The sequence below is a fragment of the Rhineura floridana genome, chromosome 3 (genome assembly GCF_030035675.1).
Source record: "Rhineura floridana isolate rRhiFlo1 chromosome 3, rRhiFlo1.hap2, whole genome shotgun sequence".
Classification (NCBI taxonomy): Eukaryota; Metazoa; Chordata; class Lepidosauria; order Squamata; family Rhineuridae; genus Rhineura; species Rhineura floridana.
In genome coordinates, this window is record NC_084482.1 from 67,682,489 (window position 1) to 67,696,636 (window position 14,148).

General features: G+C 41.2%; 1 protein-coding gene across 5 annotated transcripts in view; it reads left to right on the top strand.

The window, feature by feature from the left end:
* Positions 1-14,148, top strand: part of TBCD (tubulin folding cofactor D) — a 213,888-nt gene that overhangs the window by 168,050 nt on the left and 31,690 nt on the right. For all 5 annotated transcript variants that reach the window (XM_061616465.1, XM_061616464.1, XM_061616466.1 and 2 more), the window contains exons 25-30: positions 329-391; positions 1,986-2,062; positions 3,956-4,037; positions 7,595-7,713; positions 8,574-8,665; positions 10,212-10,352. In XM_061616465.1, the coding sequence (XP_061472449.1) occupies positions 329-391; positions 1,986-2,062; positions 3,956-4,037; positions 7,595-7,713; positions 8,574-8,665; positions 10,212-10,352 (574 nt within the window). The remainder of the gene's footprint in view (positions 1-328; positions 392-1,985; positions 2,063-3,955; positions 4,038-7,594; positions 7,714-8,573; positions 8,666-10,211; positions 10,353-14,148) is intronic.

Here is a 14,148-nt window from a genome sequence, read left to right on the forward strand (position 1 = left end):
TAGAAATCTGTTTGGGACTTCCCTATATCATTTCTATATGCTTTAGTTGATATGGTTGGGAGTAACTTTGGATATGCAAAAATGTATAGATCCCTGGAGTTATTACCTTGTGGTAGGATATTTATTATCATGCTTTTTGTGTTGATACATATCAAGACAACACATCTACTATGTCACAATACCATTATGAATGTTCTTACTACACTTGCTTGAGCTCTCATCCTGTGTGTGAATAATATATGTGTATGAGGCCCACTGAATTCAGAAGATCATGTTTACACAGATTATACTCTTTGCTGTTTCAGAAACAATATTTTTTTTCTTCCAGTCTGCGCTTTAATTGAAAAGTTATCACTTTCAAAAATGCCTTTTAGAGGAGATCCCATAATTGGTAGGTTATGTTTTTGATGTCTTAAATTTTTCCTGTCTTTCTGTCTATTGAAGATTATAATTTCATGCAAATGCACAGTCCTGTTGATTTCACTTGTCAAGAGTATGACTGTGTGAAAACCCTAATTCCCTATTGTTGCAGGATGTTCCTTAGGACTGTGAATGCCTTAATATGCTTCCAAATCAGGGGTGGGGTACCTTTTTGGATCATTATGTCACACGTGATTGATAGGCAGGTGGCCATGCCTGCCTCTCAAAATCTGTTGTGGGAGTTTCCAAGCACCCAATAGCCAACTAGATGTCTGGCGCTTGGGAACCTACAACAGCTTCAAAGCCCTTCTGCTGTTTGCCTTTAAGATAGCCCCCGTGCTCCCATCTGAGCCTCTGGAGCCTGAAACGGGAGCGGGGGCTGTCTGAAAGCCCTTTGCAACAGTGCTGTTTGAAGCAGCACTCCCCCTCCTTTTAACATTGCTCAAGAGATGTTTAAAGTGGTAGGAGACTGCTTCAAAGAGCGCTCTTGCAAAGTGCTCTTTGAAGTTGCTCATGCTTCTCCTTTAAGTGGAGGGCAGGGGGAGACAGGAAAAAGAAGCCTTAATTGTACAGGGTCCTTTGTTCTCTTGCTTGCTTGCTTGCTCACTTAAAGGAGAAGTGTAGAGCTGCTTCAAAGAGCAGTTTTGCAAAAGGCTGCAATCCCCATCCGTCAGCTAATGAGTGGGGATTAAATCCTGCTGCTTTGGCTGCACAATCTTGTTCCCTACTGGGAACAGGGCTTGCAGCCACTGTAGGATTAAACCCTGTCCTCCATCCCATCAGGTGACCTCACCAGTGACATCAGCTGATGGGTGCATAAGCATAGCTTGGGGGAAATGGCTGGTGGGCCAAGTTTTTCTGGGAGCAGAGGTTTCTTACCCCTGCTCTAAATGACGCAATATTTTGCTTGTTACCTCCTGCTCTCATGGGCGTTGTGATGCATGACTCTGTCAAATTCAATTTTGGTTCAGAAAAGTATTGGCAAAAGGATGCAGTGCATGGAGGTAAGGGGAGGAGATGGTATAAGGAGATGTCAGCTGCAGGAGATGTGGAGTAGCCATCCCACTCACATTTCTAGCCCTTCAGTGAATCACCCAGTAATATATTGCCTACTGTTCATATAGCCTTTGTATGTTAGAATATGATAGATTGGGGCTTGCCGCCCCCCCCATTCTTTTGATGTACAATAGAATGCTTCTTGTGTGTCCCAAGGAAGACCTTTGTAGGTGTGCCCACAAGTGCCACATTGATGACTGCTGTGATAGATGGCAGGATCTTTTTTAATAACCTGATGGTAAAAAAAAATGAAACATATTACATAATGATAGCTTAGTGTTCTCCAAAGCAACTGTCATTTTGAAAAAAAATGCACCTCAAACACTTAAACTGGTGGCTTTGAAAATTCCTGTTAAGGATGCTCAATTAAATTTGGAGAAATCAGTACGTTTTTATGAACACACTCTGGAATTAGGAATTTATTAAAAAGTTGTGCATTGATAAAAACAGATGATGATGATGATAAAATTTTGGTAACTATTGTACTATCAAATATACTTTCCTTCCAGGTGGCTGGCAGTGGCTGATAAATGACACTTTTCAAAGTCTCCATCTTGTTTCCAGCAATGCAAGACAACAAATAAAAGTACAGCTATTATACTTGTATTGTAGTTGATTGTTTTGATAAAAATAAAAAGCAAACATTTTCATATTATGCATGTTGCTTTCAAGATATTCTTTAAATTCTTCTAGGGTTTCTTACAGAACATGAACAGAACACTTTATGGTTCTAAATTTTGGGTATATATTTCCATGTGGTAGAAATTGACTGCATTTGTGAAAGGACAGGAATAATGAGAGGCTGTCCTCATTTTAGTTCTGCAATAATCAATTGTCTATTTCCAATAGGGAAATTGATGCCACTTAAATGATATCCAGGAAAGAAACTCAACTCTAATTATTCTAGCTTTTGAACTCTATATGGAATTGAATAGGCTCATGATAGAAACTCCCTAGCAAACCATAGGAAATGATTGAACAAAGCAGATTTTAAAAGCAAGAAAATGTTAGCCAAACCCTTTGATGAAAAACAAAAAATTCAGCTGATATTTTTTGAAAATGTATTGCCTGTTGATAAATGACATGTGAACAAAGATATAATCTTCTGCCTGTGTAGTTTTTCCTGTTTAAATAAATATAAATGATGGTCCCCTCTTTCCTTCCTTTCTGTGGGAGTGAGGAGAGGCTCCAACAAGTTCGATGGCTTGTAGCAAAAACTATAGGCGTTCAGGAAGCTGGCAGTAATAAAGCCGCACCCAAACCTAATGAGACTTGCCCAGAATGCCATCTTCCCCCCCATAGGCTATTCTGGTGTGGGATCTTTGTGTGAGTATGCACTTAAGCTTAAAGCCAGAGCTTGGAAAAGTTACTTTTTTGAACTACAACTCCCATCAGCCCCAGCCAGCATGGCCACTGGATTGGGCTGATGGGAGCTGTAGTTCAAAAAAGTAACTTTTCCAAGCTTTGCTTAAAGCCTAAATCACTTCTGTTAATGTGAATGGTTACTGCATGTTATAGTTGTTTTTAAAGGTATGGAAGGCAATGTGTATACCATGTATCTACCCTTGGGTTCAGGGCCGGCTTCAGGCATGCCGCAGCCCTTGCACCACCCACCCGTTCCCTCGCTCCGCCTATCTTTCTGTCCTGTGTTTTGTGGCTGTGCAAAAAATGTTGGTTGATGGCACACATGTGTGCTATGCACATGCAGGGCTGCCATCAACCAAGATGGCAGCAGACACTTCAGCCTCATAAGGAAACCTTGGCCGCCATCTTGGTTAAGGGCAGCGCTGTGTGCACAGCCACAAAACACAGAAAAGGTGGGCGGAGCAAGGGAACGGGCAGGCGGTGCGATCCGTGGCAGCGATTCTATCATGGAAGGGGAGTGCTACTTCCCCACCCTAAAGAGGGGCCCTTCAGGGGCCCCTCTGGGCCACGGAGCCCTTGGCCGGGGCCCAACCTTGCCGCCCTTTAGAGCCGGCCCTGCTTGGGTTAAATTGAGTTAAATTGGAACAAATTATTAAGAAAACATCAAGTATGTTGTATTCTCAACTCTTTAACTTAAGTCTTCTAAAATTAGAATCAATGTGATTAATTTAGACTCAACAAAGTGATGCTGATGAGCTTTAAAATGATTTCTAAGTCATAGACTGTTGGTTGTGCATTCAGATACTTTAAACTGAGTGGAGAACGTTATCCAGGATAGTCTGCAATTTAGTGTTGTTTAAACAGCATGGTCTGCCTCTCATCATGTTATTTTCTAAACAGTGACAAGCTGTTAACCATCCCAAACAGGCAGCTGTTTTCAATTACCATAAGTAGGTATGGCAGTTGTGTGAATGGACCCACAGTGCATTCCAGTAAAATTATTAATGGATAGGGATTATCCATTGAGGTTTCCTACAATATAACTGTTTGTTCCTTTGCAATGTAATCAAAAGGTAAGATTTTTGATGGTCACAGTGTTTTGCCTTTGTTTTAGGAATTAGTAGTCTCTGCATTAGCTGCTCTCTGTACTGAATATTACTGCATTGAAGAGGAGGGAGCAAATCTAGCTAAGCGAGGTAATGATTCACATTTTTTCTCATCTCTTTATTACGGGATAACCTATTACGATATTTTTTGCTAGAAAAATTCCAGCAGGAGCAAAGCTAACCCTTAAATCAACATCTCAGTGGTTAGCAGCTTCTCAGGACCAGCCCAGGTATCTGTGCTTTTAAGATGTACTTAATTGGAGGTGACAGCAGTTGGCATGCATTGCTTGTCCCTTCTGGAGAAATGAAACAATTCAAATTTGCGCATTTATCAGACAATGTTGTGTATTTAATATACCTAGTTAATAACACTCCCAATTGCCACTTGAATTAAAGCTGTGATTATGTCCGTGCTTCTGAATCAGCTCTCTTCACTACCTTTTTAATTTTGTACAATGTGAGGATGAGATCTTTTAATAATTATACCGAGTAACGGGTTTAATACAACTATATCCCTTGGGAAGAAAGTAGACAGATCAGGGCTTTGTATGTATAAAGCAGAGAGAGGATGATTCACAAAATAGCAAGTGTCAGCAGGCATCATCCAGCAATTGACATCCAGGCACAATCCTTGTGCCACTTGATGCAGAGTGTGTCATACGTGCATCCTCTTTTTTTTTAACCTGTCCTACAGACAACAGAAATTGAAAAGGGGCATGCAATTGAAGGGAAGCATGCTTGTTAAGAGTAAGATTATAGGGGGTGTCAGCATCCCAACTACAGTCCTCTATTTTGGAAGAATTTTCAGGGTTTTCTCCCCCACCCCTTAATATAAGGCTGTATCTCCCAATAAGTAAAGTAGCAAACATGCGTAGCTTTTGTATGCAACTGGGCATGATAATTTACCAGCAGAGCTTGATGATCTGGGTTTTGGCCATAGATTAAAGATCTAGCTTACATCTTCAAGGAGCACACTTTGCAATGGAAAGGAAAATGCCCAGGGTAGTCATCATATTTCTCTTTTATATTTAATAATATTTTATTCATAGTTTCATTCTTCCAGTTGCCTACAGTTTCTTATTTGTTTTTTTCTTAATTTGTTTGTATTTTTCCTCAACACTTGCTTTGGCTTGTAGCCATTATTTCTGTTAAATTAACATTTTAGACTTTGTGCATTCTATCATGCTATCATGTTCACATTTTTCTCAAGAGTTCCTGCCATCTTATACTCTCAAAGGCATTATTTGGGTACTTAGCAAGAAATAGCCCTTGGTGAATTTTCTGGCACCTTTTAAGTTGGTTTCTTTTGCTGCTAACAGAATGTTTTTGAAATTAAAATGACTGCTGGCTCAATTTCATTATCTAGGTATTCTCACAAAATATATAGGCAAAAATAGGATGCCTCTGCTGCTTCAGGCCTCAGTGTTTTATATATGCCCCAGTAGTTTAGAAACTTCTAAAATACTTGTATTGCTTCTCAGAGAGAGTCTCGTGTGTGTGTGTGTGTGTGTGTGTGTGTTAGGAACAAAATCTGTTTATAATCCTTGTGTAATTAATAGTGTGATTAATTAATAGTTTGTTCACCTTACCATTGTGGTGGCTATCTGAAATTAGAAGTAGATCCCCCTAATTACCAATGTTTGCATTTGACCCAGTGTTTGCATTTGGTTCGAAAGATGACTCTCTGTATCTGAGTGAGTTTCTTCACAGGTTTTTTTGTGAGTTTTGAGACTCAAAACTTAAGACTTTACACCAGGCTTTCCTCAAACTACAGTACCAACCCAGTGAAGTGAAAAAACAGGTCACCTAGACCAGACTGGTACCCAAAAGTAACCCAGAACAGACCTAAAGGGAGAAATGATAGAGCACAACTTGTTGTCACTTCTCAGCTGAAACCCCTCAAACATATCATCGGTGATCTGCAAGCCATCCTGGGCAATGGTACTTTCCTCTCACAGGCCTTGGGTGGTGGCTCTGCACTTGCTTACAGACAGTCCCCAACTGGTGATAATAGGTCCCACAACAGAGATACAGACACAAGGACCAGCCCCTGCAAGAGACCCAGATGCTAACTCTATCTCCGTGTCTACTCTGGCAACACTGTTACAAGATCTAATAATGTCATCCATAACGTCAGGGGTTATTTCTCCTGCACAACCTCCGATGTGATATGTACCACTTATTTGCCAGCAATGCCCTTCTCCATTCTACATACTACAAACAATCCAGTCTCTGTGCAAAAGAATAAATGGATGCAAATCTGACACCAGAATAGGCTAAGTAGAAAAACCAGTAGGGAACATTTCAGTCTCCCAGGACACTCTGTAAGCGACCTTAGGGTGACCATTCTAGAACAAAACAATTTCAAAGGGAGAGTGCAACATGAGACCCTTGAATTACAGTACATCAATAAGTTCAATGCTATTGCTTGTGGATGGAATCAACACCATGTGTTGTAGTCAGCTAAGTCCTACTCAGTAGACCCATTGAATTTAATGAACCTAAGTTAGTCATATCTATTACCTTCAGTGGGTCTATTCTAAGAAGGACTAGCATTGAATATCACCCATTTAAAAAAAAATCATCCTACATGTATTAATTGACTTACCAATGCCAAGATGTCTCTGTTATCAACTACTTTTTTTGTGTGAATAGTCACTGTTAGTAAGGCAATTATTACCATATGTACCTTTCTACATTTATTTTCTTCTTGCCTCACTGTTTACAATCCCCTCATCCTTCCTCCAGCCATATATCTGTAACTTAGAATAACACTTCATGCATCTGATAAAGTGGACTGTAGTCCACAAAAGCTTATGCCATAATAAATTAGTTAGGCTTTAAGGTGTTGCTTCTGCTTCAAGCATGGCTATCCCTCTGAAAATAATTGTCTTTAGTTTACTTTAGTTCCCCATTCAATCCTTCTCTGAGCTTTTTAGAGGTTACAGGGCAAGCTGATGAGCTGTTTTAAGCAGTGATAGTGGGCTTCTAGTACTACGAAAAGCCACCCCTATTTGAGCCTGGCTTAGTTTTGAAGTCAGTGCTAGGGCTGAACAGCCCCAGACTATGAGAAGTAATGAAGGGCATTGTGTCTTTGCAGAATTCCTTTCCTTCAGCAATTATTAACCACAATCAGCCTATTTATAGCTAGATGATTACCAGGTAAAAGCTTTAGTTCATGTTCCAGGCAGGCGTGGACTTGGACACTTCTCATTTTAAGTCATTTTCATCTCCAACAGCTGTGCTCTACAAGCCACACCTTGCTACATGTTTCCAGAAAGCAACTTGCTGGAAAGAGTCTTCCTCCAATGAAACATCCTCATGAGATGCAGACCTGGAACTTTCAGTGGATTTATACCCATTGTTGCTTTAGAACACATCCTTCAATTGTGAAAGGATGTCACTGAAGAAAATCAGGCCTGTGCCATCATGTTCAGTATAGTGTTCTGCTTTGCTAACAAAAACATTTCCATAGTAAATCTTTTGAATTACTAAATATATAATCATTGTATAAACAAAATTTGCAATACTCTGAAGTCAGTTTTTTTCTCCAAGAATAACATATGCCATATTTTAGGTCTCTAAAGAGCGATATCCATCCTCACCATCTCAATGTCAGTCTCTAATTAATTATACTATTTTTCTAGATGAGCTGGTGAATCAATATATTTCAGGCCTTCAAAGCCATGAGGAAATGATTCGGTGTGGCTTTTCATTAGCCTTGGGTGCTCTTCCTAAGTTTCTTCTAAAAGGCAAGCTTCAGGAGGTAAGCTATAGGGTTTTGCTTTGTTTTTGCAAGTACATAAAAGAATACTCTGAATTAAATTTGACTGCTTAATTCAGCATTTAAGAACAGGTAATATGTTGTCAATGTTTGGTGTTCTATAGCCAAATCTCTTATCATGGCTTCTTCTTTAATCTTAATTTGCTGTGGAAATCATCCTTTGAAGAGTAGATGGGTATTCACATCTCACTGTTGTAACTGAACAACTTTGCATGGATTCACATATTTGGACAGACACCATGTTAATAGGGGCAAAAAGGGCATCAAATAGAGATGCACGCTTTGGAGAAAGCTAAATGGAAAGGGGCAAATTTGCATATTTCCTTACAAAGCAGCGGAAACCTCCAACCTTGAGGTTCTGATGAAGCCATGCTCACCTGTCCATCACTTGATGTCCTGTGATGTCAGATGCTGGACTGGTGAAGCTGTGGCGCCAAATTCCCAAGGAAGAATCAGGATTGTTCCTTTCTTTGCAGCTGTGGCTTTAAATTTGAATATGACGTCAGGTAATTGGCAGGTCCTGTCCGCCTGTCAAAGTGGCCTGTGGAGGGTGGCTTAGTTCCTCACCATTGCCTTACAAAAATGCTGTCTTGTAAGATAAAGTAGGTTAGCGAAGAGGCTTGCGTTAGACAGTATTTGTGTCCGGAACCTGTCACACAAATAGACAATGAATTTAAGCTGGAACTAGATGTTTGGCAGCTAACACAGATTACGAGTTTCAGTGCTTGTGCAAAGTGCGTGTGTGTAGCCACTTTGTCTTCTACTTTTTTAAAGAGAGAGAACTCTTTGCATGCAAGCTGAATACAATACTAATATATTGTTTTTGTACTGTATTGTTCCAGGTTGTAGAAGGATTAAAGGGAGTCACTTCCATTTCCCCTGAATATGTGAGCTTTGCTGAATCCAGAAGAGATGGCCTAAAAGCTATTGCAAAGTATGTTCAGCTTTTTTGGATATGCCTTTTATATTTTCTTGTAAAGTGAGTTCCATTAAAGTATTTGGTTTAAATGTTTGTATCATTTTGAAAGTTACTTTCCTGTGAAAAAAGTTACTAACAAACGCAATTAACAATAACAAATAAATAAATAATTCATCGTAACAGTGGGGATGAGTGCACTAACTCTGCCCCCTCTTCACTGTTCCTGTTGCCCTCCAACTGATGGAAGATGACCATGTGAAGCAGGGAGCCTCCTGTTCTTGTTGCTCCCCATGCCTTTTAGAAACCTGAAAAATAAGGGTTTTAAAACAGGTGGGGAGTCTTTATGAGGCTCTGTGCTTCACAAAGTTGCCCTCCACACGTCTGATGAGAATGTTGTGGGTGGAGCTACTGTGTTCTTCCCGCTGCTCCCTCTCATGACTTAATCTTTATTGGAAATGCTCAAAGAAGATTACTATCAAACATTCATTTAGGCCCGATATGTCTGTTTGTTAAGTGTGTTTAATTATGGGTGTGTTGGGCCTTGGCCAATGCTGGAATGTGGCTGCTTTCCATGCAGCAAGTCACCATGTGATCTGTACAGTCATCACAAACCCAGCTATCTGTGGGCAGTATTCAATTACTATGTCTTGTCAGTGCAAAGTTTTCTGTTGCTTAGCAGGACTTTCCTCCCTCCTTTCCCTGCGCATGGCCTGTGCCTCCTCAAAATATTCTCCTGAGGGATAGAGGAACCCCTAGAACAGATTTAGGGAGTGCATGGAGGGAGGAGAGGGGAAGAATGTTTCACTGTGCAAGGGGAAATCCTTGCACTGATTGAACAAGAGACAGCACTACATTCCACCCTAAGTCTCTGATTGAATCCGCTACTAGCCCCTCCCCTTCTCAGAGGAGTATCCTTAGCACAAGAAAATATCTCTTCATCTCCCAAGGAATGTGTTACTAAGAGACTTTTCTCTTCCTTGAAGTGACAGCTTCCTTCACCAAGACCCTAATTCTCTTTGACAACAGAGAATCTGTCACCTTAGGAAAAGGATGCTGCTCTCATTTTCCTTGAAGGCCTCACACATCTTCCCTGCCTCTCTTTGGATCAAAGGATCAAACTGATTCATTGAGAGCTGGGTATCCAAGGTATCTGTCCAATAGGCAGATAGTTACATCATAGCTTTTTTTCTTTACTGAGTTTGTTTACCCGGGAAGCTAAGTTATTTACTGTTAGAAGGAGGGAAGAGTTGACTGCCCTAGCCTCTTTGGCTTGTTGCTAAACTCACACAGATGCTTAATTTACTTGTCTGCTTAACTTATTTTTACCTTACGCATTTTTCTGGGGCTGAGATGCAGCATCAGCTGGGGCTTCCTGTGCTTGTAGAACACTTCTGGAAGCCCACAATTTCAGGATAACAGCAATAGGAGGCACTGAATATTGATGATTGATACATTTCATGAATGTCTTTAGCAGAGTTCAGTTTGTTGTTAATGCACAAATATTACATACGCTTATATGGCTGTATTAGTCATTTAGTGTATATATGTTTTTCCCTTGCAGGGTTTGCCTAGCAGTAGGGGTGAAAGGAGACGGCTCACCATCTGAAGTTGTGTGCAAAAGTAATGTTGTCCAGATATACAACACACTGTTGGATGGTTTGAAAGATTACACAACAGACAGTCGGGGTGATGTTGGAGCATGGTAAGGCTTTACTATTTTTATTATCCCATTAAGGCAAAAAGAGGATAAGATTCAGAGGAGGGGCCCAGTAAATATCACAAGTAACTCTGTGATTAGATGCTATTTCAATCCCATCTCGCCCCCCTCCATGCATATGTTACTGAATTTAAAATGTATCTTAGAAAATAAAAATGTTAAAGTGTGAGAACTTAGCAAGGCTTTTACTACATTTCTTGCTAATGAGTACCATTTGCTGGAGTTAAGACAGTTTACTTCTGAGGATATGTTCCATAGAGTGAAAAGATAAGACTCACAGGCTCTCTCATCCTTTTAACTTTCACTTTCATTTACTTTAGTGTTAATTCTGATGTTTCCTTAGCTGTATCTTTATCCGAAATAATAGAGTGACTGCTTTACTATTACATATTGATGACTGGACAGCAGAGGGTGCAGTTGTATCAACTGTGGTGCTCTCTTATACTTGTTACCTCCTGCAAGCAAGTCTTTGCACATATTTATTTAAAAGCAAATGAGTTGTTACTATCTCTACTATCTACATTTGCTAAAGTGCTGATTTGACATGAACACAGTGCCATAAATCCAACTCGGCCTTTAGATGCTGAGGCCCATGGATTTCAATATCATGAATAAACCGCCGTGTTTCTGCAAAAAAATTAACAAAAAGTCAAGCTGAGTTCATAATTTTGCATGAGAATTTTAATTGGCTGATGTGAAATTTTAATTCTACTGTTATATTGTGTAGAGCCAGAATTCTAAATAAGATCATTCATTAGGCTTTGTACCCTTGAACTACTGCTTTCTGTCCTTTGCAGCTAATGCAGTGGACCTATGCATGTGTGAAAAGTTGCTTGTTTCAGATTGTTCTGTGGATTTTGGAGCCAGTCTGTTTAAAAGCAAATTATTTTCATAAAATGTTTGATACTTATACAGTAAAAGAAATCTTTAGTGGAAGAGGTCAGCTTACAATGTACACCTTCAGAAAGCAGCGCATCATGTGATTCGTATACATTGAGAATATGATTAGAGGCCAAACATTGGGAGATCTATAATTGGATCTGCCATGTTTTTAAAAATATATAAATAGTTTGGGGAACCCCAGATCAGATTAATTTTGTGTGTGTGTGTGTTAAATCCTCCCTTCATACTATTTTACCAATTAGAATTATCCTTCCCCACAGCTGCTATTTGGTCATTAGGAGAAACCTAAGTTTTCTTTCATGGGCCAATAGCAGCTTTTGTTCCAGCAATAGCAGGAACAATTTGCAATTAGGGGAATAATTAAAATTAAAATTATTTTAGAATTAGGGAGAGAGCGTTACACACAGTCACACAGACTTCCCCAACTGAGGAATTTGCTGTGGAGAGTGGGATAGGGTGAAGTTTATAATTTAAGAATGAATAGTATTTCTTGATGTTAACTACCAAATGCCCATAAAATTTATTTATTTTAAATGTTTAGAACCCATCTTTGCAAGATTTCAGGGTGGGAAACAAACAAATGTATAATGAAAACATAAGGACATTAAATCATGATCATCATTAATCTTAAAACTACAGAGCAACACCTATAAAAATTCCCAGCTGAATAATCATTAATATTTTCCAAATACTTCATCAAATAACTATGTGTTAGGCTGGCATTGATACAAAAAGAAAGTCACCATCAGCTAAGCCTCAGAAGGAAGAGTGTTCAACAGCCAGGGTGCCAACACAGCAGAAAGGCCCTCTCTTACATCACTGTATGATGCATAACTCCTGGAGGGTGGGACACTGAAAAGATCTTAAATTCCAGGCAGGACAATATAGGAAGAAGTTCTCCTTCACAGTTAGGTTCCATGTGGTTCAGGGCTTTATCAGCAACTTCTTGAATGTAGTCTGGAAGCATATTGGCAGCCCATAAACCTCCTTCAGAGCTGGTGATATATGGCTCTGACTGGGTGATCTGCTTAACAACCTAGCTACTGCATTAGCTGCAGCTTCCATATCATCTTCAAGAGCAGCCCCATGTAGAGCATGTTACAGGTATCAGAGCATGGATTACTGTGGCATGGCTATCTATTGGCAGAAACTGCTGCAGTTGGCAAGAAGCACTCAGAACCACTCAAGACAGTTGGGCCTCCAGTGACAAAGCAGGATGTAGGAGCACTCCTTGATTCTCCTTCAAGGGGAGTGTAACCCCCTCAGGAATAGGTTGTCTACACAGTTTTCAGACCTGAAACCCACCAAATCACAGTCTTGTGATTCATTTTCAATTTACTGGCCTGCATGTGCTTCATTGGTGCCTCTAGGCAGTGTTCTAATTCGAATGCTTCACCTGACTCTGATGTCAAGGAGAAATACAGCTGGGCATCCACATTCTGATGGCACCTGATCACATCTCCTGATCTATAGCTCCATATAGATGTCATGAAGATGTTGCCCCATGGGGAGCCCCTTAGGGAGTCCTGAGGGCACTACCCCCCTTCTATTACCTTTTTTTTAAAAAAAATCTGTTAAACCAATCTAGAGGAGATTGGTGGTGGGGAGGGCGTGTGATGCATGTGTAGTTCCTGCACAGGGTGAGAGCCTGTGCAGTGAACTAAATGGTAGGAGAAAGTCACCAGATGCCTTCAGAGTGAGAGTCTGTAACTGGCAGAAGGCTGGCTCTCCCTGGGTGTGAGACAGGAGGGGGAGTAGATGGGCCCTGTGTGAAAAAGTTTGAATGGGTATGACTGTTCCCAATTCTTGCAGAGGCCTTCTGGGATAAATGGTTCTGGTAGGCTTTGTTGGTGGGCTCGTGTTGGGTCCATATCAGGTGTTTAGGAGGAATCTTAGTACGGAGGAACATGGGTGATGCCACCCCAATTTCAGTGATCACAGGTAGAGGGAAATATAGCCATGGGGAGATGGTGAATTACCATAGAAGATGAGGTCAAAGCTATCTGTGCCTTGTTCCTTGCTGCCACTCCTCTCATGAAGGGATTCCTTGTTTCTCATCTGCTGTGCTCACTGGCCTGTGTGTGTTGTTATTTAATGCCAGATCGGTACACAATAAGACCACTCTCATCCATGATTTGATTGTGGATGAAGGTGCTGATTTGGTGTGCATTACTGAGACCTGGGAGGAGTTGATCTGACCCAGCTTTGCCCACCTGGATACTCGGTGCAGCACCAGCACAGGCTGCAGGGATGGGGGGGGGGAGGAGTTGCTGTGGTCTACAGAACTTCCATCTCTGTCACCAGGAAACCACTCTGTCTTGGAGCTGGCTGTGAGGGCCAGCACCTGGTGTTGGGCCGAGGAGACACTAAACTGGGGTTGCTGCTGGTGTCCACCCTGCTGCTCGGCAGCTTCTCTGTCTGAGCTGGCGGAGGCCGTCTCGGCTGTGGTGTTGGAGGAGCCCAGAATGATAATGCTGGATGATTTCAATGTCCATGCTGAGGCTGCCTCTTGTGTTCCAGCTCAGGACTTCATGGCCTCCATGACGAGCATGGCGCTGTCTCAAGTTGTCATTGGCCCGACGCATAGGGCAGGTCACAACCTCAACTTGTTTTTTGCTCCAGATGGAAGAAGGGGTGGTCTGGAGATAGGGGGGTGGATGTCACCCCATTGTCATGGTCAGACCACTTCCTGGTGGAGTTCCCAGTAGATAGAGCAGGTGACCCTGTTGAATCCCTTGTCATGCTGTGGAATAGTGAGATGTGTCAGGCTCTTGACACGGTTGCCCCCAAGCTCCCTCTCTGGCATTGTGGAGCCCAGTTTGCCCCTTGGTACACCAGTGAGCTAAGGGCAATGAAACAGGCTGGATGATGGCTAGAG